Here is a 7,721-nt window from a genome sequence, read left to right as displayed (position 1 = left end):
AGACCGTTTTTTATTACTAGAAGACATGGTTAGTTGTAATTTGTCTTGTGTAAACTGAGCGGAATGAGGTTCCACTCTGGTTTTGACTTTCATCTTTTTATCTATCGTTGCTGCTTTGATCGTACCGTCTCAATAATAGACGCATTGTCTGAAAGGTAATTGTGTGACTCCAGTGTTCGCGCCAGATTGTTGCTGTGCCACCGATGACGTAACGCCTCCTGAAGGCTCCCTGGAACGCCCATCTTTCAAAATTTCGAAACGGATTCTGATTGGCCGCCCCAAGCCATGTGACCAACGGTCGCGGGAAGTCCTTTGCCACGCGCGTGATAGGAAGAGGCTAGTTCTTGACTCATTCAAACTCTTTTGTAAACATTGGTTTGGTTTTATTGTGGAAAGACGCATTTCTGTCTCGGCAAGCAATCGGGAAGATAGTGACGGATACCGATACTCGAGTGGACCGGGTAGTTGTGGTGTTTGTTTTTAGTTTAACGCCGACTTCGGACGTTACTATTACGTTGAATACAAGGTAACTCCGGGGCCATTTCTCTGCGCTGGATGGGCGTGAAGGAGTTAGCAAACACGTTAACTTTTTCTTGGATGGTAACGGAAAATTAAGCATTTCTCAATCGTTTTTGGACACTTTTTGAACCCGTACCTTTCTTTTAAGGTAGTTAAAGGTTTTTTTGTTTTTTTTATTACGAGAAACGCCACTGCAACAGTAGCGGAGGTCCAACCGCGTGATTTTCCCGTCGACGAAGCCGGGGTTTAAATCCTGAAAATGTCGAGCTACAGTCGCCATCGGCACGGTTCCCCGTCCCCGAAAACTCGGCCGATTCGTCAAAAATTACAGTTCACGTGCAGCGACGGGGAGGATGACCCCATCGAGGACGTTAATAATAGCACCGGGGGAGAGTCTGGATTCACGGAGATGGATTCCCCGATGCCAATGCGAAGGGACACAACCGACAAACGGCTGGATGGGAGCAGCAGCCCCCTGAACCAGTCCGGCGGGGACGACGACGTTGAGCTGTGGGACGAGGAGAGCTTCGGTTCACCGTCTCACCTGCGGTCCCCGAGCAGTGTTATCTTTGCCAACTGTTCACCGTCACCGAGGAAAAGTTCTCGGCTGTACGGAGGGTCGCCGGAGCGGTCCTATGTCCAGGAAGACGGGGAAGGATCCAGCTCCCCGATCCCAGACTGCCCCGACACACCTCCGCATAAAACCTTCAGAAAACTCCGGCTTTTTGACACACCGCACACACCAAAGGTTAGCACTCGTCTATGGATAACTTAAATAAATGTTAGATATTTCTGAAAAAGCACCTTCTTCGAGATTAGTGGCTGAATTTACACATTTTTTGCAAGGGCCTCAGATTAAGCAGACTTTGGATCTGCTCATGCGATCTTGAAGAAAAACACACTTCACAGAATATCTTTTGTTCTGTTTCTTCTCCATGTCTCAAATTTTAACTTTATAAGTTTGCTCCATTGAAACATTGAGCTGGCTGCTCTATGGATCTTGTCAGACGTTAGTTTAGAAAGAAAATCAGCGAAAATAAGCAACACCAGGCTTAAACAAACAAATCAGTTCAATTTTTTGAATTCCAGAGGATACTTTTGCTGTGTCAGTTAACGACCCAGTGACCCACTTAATGTACAACTGTACTTATTGCATAATGCTTTCACTGTAGTCAGCCAGCCAGATGATTTGGGAACCTGGAATTTTATGTCTGGGCATGTCTAACAGTGATTACTGTATTACACAACACTGCCTTTTAAACGCCTAATTTTAAACCCAGATATCCACAATACTTTTTTTCAGAACCAGCAGCCATATAGTGTTTGTCAACCCAGCTTATTTCACACACTTAATCGAGTAGTCTCCTTTTTAAATGTTAAGTTTGTGTTTTTCCCCGCAGCTGTTCTCAAATTAACAAGGCTCTAAATCTGTCTTTTTCAGAGTTTGTTGTCCAGAGCAAGGGGCTCCGGCCCGGGATCCTCCAGCAGGAGAGTTGCCCTGTTCAAGAATGTGGAGCCTTCAGGAAAGTCAATCACAGACAGCAGCAGGAGACAGCAGACACCTCTGGTCAACTTTAACCCCTTCACCCCCGACTCCCTCCTCATCCAGTCTGCCACGCAGCAGAGAAACAACAGGAAGCGGGCACACTGGAATGAGTATGTTGCTCAGATGTTTTCTAAGACTGAAACTGTTTTGCTAGAAATAACTTTGTCCTTATACCTGTGTTGCACCTGAAAAGACCTGCATACTGTAGTGCTTTACCAAATTTGCTGCTGGAGTAGACAAACTGCAGTCAATATTTTGGTTACATATTTCCCACCCTGATCAGTTGGTTTATGATAACATTAAATCTTTGTTATTGCAGTAATGAAGAAGCGGTTAATCACTTGTGTGAAGAGCAGTGTTGAACACCTGTAGCTGCTGGCTTGTACACAGATCAAACCCATTGTTATATTAACCAGATACGTTAAAGCCGTTGACTAAGGCCAGGGGTTTTGGCTGGGAACCAAGACCTCATGGTTATAGGTGAACTCTGCCATGTGCTTGTGAAGCCCCCAGTGCTGCCCCCTGCTGTACAGAATGCTAAGCACTGTCCACTATTGTGTTTGATCTTTCAGCTCTTGTGGAGAAGACATGGAGGCAAGTGACGGTGAAGGAGAAGAGGAAGTCCTCCCACCATCCAAGGTAATAAATGTTTATATGATTAGCATTAGTTACATAAAATGATACACTTACACAGTCAAATAGTTGGTTTATTTCTTTTCATTAGAAATTTCATCTCAAACTTGGTTTTAGAGTTTCAACTTTTTTTTTTTTCTTTCTTTTTTTTATTATTTGTGTAATCAAATAGCTGAGAAATAACAGAAAACAGTGAAAAATACTTCTAAAGCTCAAGGGGATTTCTTAAAATTACTATTTTTGGTCGACCAGCTGTCTAAAACACAAAGCTGTTCAAGTTAAAACAATTTAAAACCAATTAAAGCAGGAAAATATTATGTACTTTTGATCATTATCAAAATAGTTTTTTTTATTTCAGAAGACTAAACTATACTATTAGTTTCAGCTTTACTTTGTTTTGTATTCTTGTAAAAAGCTATTAATGTAAATATACCACAAAAGCACAAGTGAATGCACTGAGTACACACATATTGAATAAACATCACAACAAATTAGTTTAAACCAAATGCAAGAATTTTAAAAAATACCACACAGTCAGTGGAAACATTTGGCAATAGTTGGTGTAGCTGTAAGGACAACATGTAGAAACAAAGTCACTTCTCTAAATCATTTCATGTGTAAATTGACAAAACCAGTTCACTAAGGAAATGTGTTGCTTTCAATGGTTATGCTAATTGTCCCTTGGAAAGCAACTGGAATGTGCTTCATTATGTGACTGGAGCTTGTTGGAAAAATTAGATTTACAAAAACATTTGAATGTTAATAAATATGTTATGTTAATATGCTTCTTCTGCCTGCAGAGAATCACCATGATGGAAAGCAACATGATGTCCCGGTACGCCTCAGAGTTCCTCGAGCTGGAGAAGATTGGCTGTGGGGAGTTTGGTGCTGTGTTCAAGTGTGTGAAGAGACTAGATGGCTGCATCTATGCCATCAAGAGGTCAAAGAAACCTTTGGCAGGATCAGTAGATGAGTAAGTTGGATTCATTACAAGCTGAAAACCTTTTACAATGATTGTGCCTTGATTGTCCAAAGTGACAAAATTTTACAAGGAAGATGCTCTAAAGGTAAAATAATTGTGTCATAAACTTTAATGACATGTAATCCTTTAAACTACCAGCATTTCGACTGTATGTTACAAGTCATTTTGTGGACATGCAGATTTTAACAAGAATTTCCCTCTCTGCCCCTGTCCTGTACATAATGCACCAAGTCATTCACAAATTCCTTTGTATAAGCCGTTCACCATAAACACTGGAGGCAATTTTTTTTCCCCTTCAGTTTAACTATAAAACTTGCCTCAGACATGCCTTAATTAAAACAATCTGTTCCCCTCCTCCACAGGCAGAATGCATTACGGGAGGTGTATGCCCACGCCGTGCTGGGCCAGCATCCCCATGTGGTGCGTTACTACTCAGCCTGGGCTGAAGACGACCACATGCTCATCCAGAACGAGTACTGCAACGGTGGCACGCTGTCAGATGTCATCGCCGAGAACTACAGACGGCTCAGCTACCTGTCGGAGCTGGAGCTGAAAGACCTGCTACTACAAGTCACACGAGGACTCAAATATATCCACTCTACATCTTTGGTACACATGGACATCAAGCCCAGTGAGTACATCACAATGTAATATTAGGCTTACTGTAGTAGTCATAAATGTGGGTAGATTGGTACAGGAGTTAGCAGGATATTTGCCAGCCTTGATTTTAGACTTTAAATAAAAGGCATTTAAAGGGATTTAAGTCTTAAAATTAATTTCAAAGGTCTTAAAAATGTTTTCCAACCTAATGCAGCCAGTAAAGTTACTTATATAAATGTTTTTGTATGTGAATTTATCTAAAACTGGGAGGAAAATCTCCAGCACTGTTGTTCAAAATTGATAAGGAACCATAAACAAATATTTTTCATGAATTGGTTAAACTTTCCATCTATTTTCTGCTGCATGTCCAGATCGAGGTTGTGTTTAATGTTATTATTGGGAATTACTTTTATATACTGCTGAGAAGTAATAACAAAAATGTGACAAATGTCAATCAATTAATGGATTTGATAGATGATTCTAGGTCATCCCCACTAGTTTTTGATATCTTGGGTGGTGTGACCATTAAATGATTATTAAATCAAATTCTTGTTAATTAAGTTTAATTTTGTGAAGAAACAGAGTCATAGTCTTAACATCAATGTTTTCTGGTCAGAAACTAATGGAGGGGTTAATATCTTTTTCTTAGGCAACATCTTCATTTCGCGGAAATCTGTAGCGAGCTGTGATGAATGTGATGAGGACGACGGTCTGACCACCAGTGTTGTCTACAAAATTGGTAAGATGCTTCCACAGTTAATGTATGATGACCTCCTGCATTTGAAAGTTATATCTTTATATTATTTATTATTATATATATATTATTTTTATTATACTGATATTTTATATTTGTACTAAGCGTAGGTGCTCGTCTTCACATCTAAAATCTTCTCTGTATGTGTTCCTTCTTCAGGTGACCTTGGACATGTGACAAGAGTTAACAATCCACAGGTGGAGGAGGGTGACAGCAGGTACCTGGCTAATGAAGTTTTACAAGAGGTTTGTAATCCAACTCTAAAACCACTTATAATTTTGAACCACTACAGCTTCAAACAAGGTCCCTAACTTCTTGTTTTTATTTTCTCTCCAGGACTACAGTAACTTGACGAAGGCAGACATCTTTGCTCTGGCTCTGACTGTTGTTAACGCCTCGGGAGCCGAGCCTCTTCCAACAAATGGAGACAAGTGGCATGAGATCCGACAGGGAAAACTGCCCGCCATCCCTCAAGTGCTTTCTCCAGAGTTTCTCAATCTCCTCAAGGTAACGGTCAACACTGTGTTTGTCTTTGTTTTGAATAAGTGAAGGTTTGTGAGACCCGGAGACACTGTTACAGCCTTTTATAGACTGTTTTCAGAAAAAATTGGTTATTTGAATAAATCAACTTGGGCTTTTGGTTATTTACCAACCAATTAATTTAGAAAATAATCTACAAATTATTCGAGCCAAATTCATTTCAGCCCTAAACAGAATTTCTTACTGATAATTTGCACTCAAATGCACCCTGCCTCGATTTCTGTTGGTCTTTGTGCTTTTCTTGTGCTTTTCTTTTTGTGACCAAATCTTATATTTTCCTTGTATTTCAGCTGATGATCCACCCTGACCCAACCAGACGACCATCAACTTCTGATCTCATCAAACACCCGGTGCTCCTCACTGCTGCCCGAATGAGTGCTGATCAGCTACGAGTTGAACTTAACGCTGAGAAGTTCAAAAACGCCCTGCTACAAAAGTAAGTACACAGCAGCAGGAAACTCACTATCTTTGGGTTGTGGACTGTTGGTCAAACAAAGACATTTCAATTCATTATCATGGCTGCAGACCAAACAAGTAATCAGGAAAATAATTGACGGATTAATCTATAGTGAAATTTAATTTAGTTTTAGCTCTACTGAATATAAATTAAAACAATGAAAATATGCGGCCATAATTCTCGCCTCCTGGTCTCATGAAGGCTAAACAGTGTGTCTTTGTTTTCCTCAGGGAGCTGAAGAAGGCCCAGATGGCCAGGGCTGCAGCAGAGGAGAAGGTTTTGTCCACCGACAGGATCCTGACCCGCTCCACAGTCCAGTCCAACCCCAGAACCTCCAGAATCATCGGAAAGAAGATGAATCGGTCGGTCAGCCTCACCATATACTGAGACTTTGCTGCACTGTGACAGGAAGTTAGCTCATGGACCTTTACTCAGACCTGTTCAGTTGACACGGTCTCCCGGTTTTCTTTTGGAGGAGAATCCTGTCAGTCGTGGTCTTGGGCTCTTCAGCCCATTTGAAACTCTAGACTGTTGCCACAACGAACTTGAACTCATCTCGATAGACTCTCATTGCCAACATAGTTCAGCCCTTTCGCTGATGGACTTTACTTTGGGAAAAAAAAGCTCATTCCTCAAAGGTAGTTACTGTACCTTTACACTCTGTCATTCCTTAAGTTTGCATAGACGTCAGGCTCTCTCTCTGTCTCTGTCCTTGCACTTCCCTCGACAAAGCCGAAGCCTGTTGGCAGCAGATCAAAGCTGCAGTGAAGCTCTCTTCAGTGTGAATGTACTTGCCGTCGCCATGTGCACCTTACTGCCTGTCAAACGCCTGATGCTGGGTCTGACGACTGACGATTTCTGTGTTTGTAATGGAGCACTTTGGAGGCAACACGTGGAACTTGCCACAAATTTTTTTTTTTTTTTTTTTTAAAGAAAAAAGATAAAAGCTGCTGCTATTGATGTTTTATATGTATCAGGGTTTGGTCGGTTTCAGGTTGGATCGTTCCAGAGGTCATTGGCTCTTATTTTCAAGTAGCAGAGGAGTCCACCCCCCATTTAATGTGCTTTATTTTTTTTGGATGGAAAACAACTCTTGCCATTTGAGGAAAATCATCCAGCTTGTTTAAAGTCACCAAAGCCAGTGAGCTAACTCATTATGTGTGAGGGTTGAATGGATCCATGGTGATTTCCCTGTTGATTGGTGCTGCCAACCCTGCCTGTAGCATTAGAACAATCATCGTCCTGTTCCTTGGATCCTCATGTGTTCTGTTTTTTTTTTGTTTTTGTTTTTTTTTTTAATTTCTTTCTCCTTTCCGTGAGGCTCGTCTTCTGTTAGAAAAGTATTCATCATCTCTTTGTTCTTGTAACCTCTAACACAAAAACCTTTTCTGTTGTAACGTGTAAATATGTTCTTTTAATAAATTCTCACCTTCTACACTTTGTTTTGTTCAGTGTGATTAGTGTTTTTTGGTGTGGAACGGTCTTCCCTTCACAAATACTGTGAATCTGTCAGATTATAGTATTAATACAGCTGTCGGCACACATCTGATACATCCGTCATTCCGGCTGCATTATTAAAACACTTTAATTGCACTCTCAGAATTGAAATGTTAAGCTGATAATTACTAATATATCAAATATAATTTAAAAAAAGTACCCAAGCAGTTCCTGTTTCTCAAATGTGACTTCT

The 7,721-nt window shown here is 40.9% G+C and overlaps 1 protein-coding gene across 1 annotated transcript; it reads left to right on the top strand.

The window, feature by feature from the left end:
• The first annotated feature begins 304 nt into the window (after window positions 1–304).
• Window positions 305–7,468, top strand: LOC111646661 (wee1-like protein kinase). The gene is made up of 10 exons (XM_023396214.2): window positions 305–1,267; window positions 1,961–2,175; window positions 2,638–2,704; window positions 3,499–3,671; window positions 4,043–4,311; window positions 4,930–5,019; window positions 5,194–5,279; window positions 5,371–5,541; window positions 5,865–6,010; window positions 6,262–7,468. The coding sequence occupies exons 1-10, from the start codon at window positions 779–781 to the stop codon at window positions 6,416–6,418; spliced, it is 1,863 nt and encodes a 620-aa protein (XP_023251982.1). The 5' UTR covers window positions 305–778; the 3' UTR covers window positions 6,419–7,468.
• The last annotated feature ends 253 nt before the right edge of the window (window positions 7,469–7,721 follow it).

This window comes from Seriola lalandi, unplaced genomic scaffold, assembly GCF_002814215.2.
Source record: "Seriola lalandi dorsalis isolate HSWRI2012SDOR001 ecotype SW California unplaced genomic scaffold, Sedor1 jcf7180002033944, whole genome shotgun sequence".
Lineage (NCBI taxonomy): Eukaryota > Metazoa > Chordata > Actinopteri > Carangiformes > Carangidae > Seriola > Seriola lalandi.
This window is presented reverse-complemented; position numbering and strand designations above follow the sequence as displayed.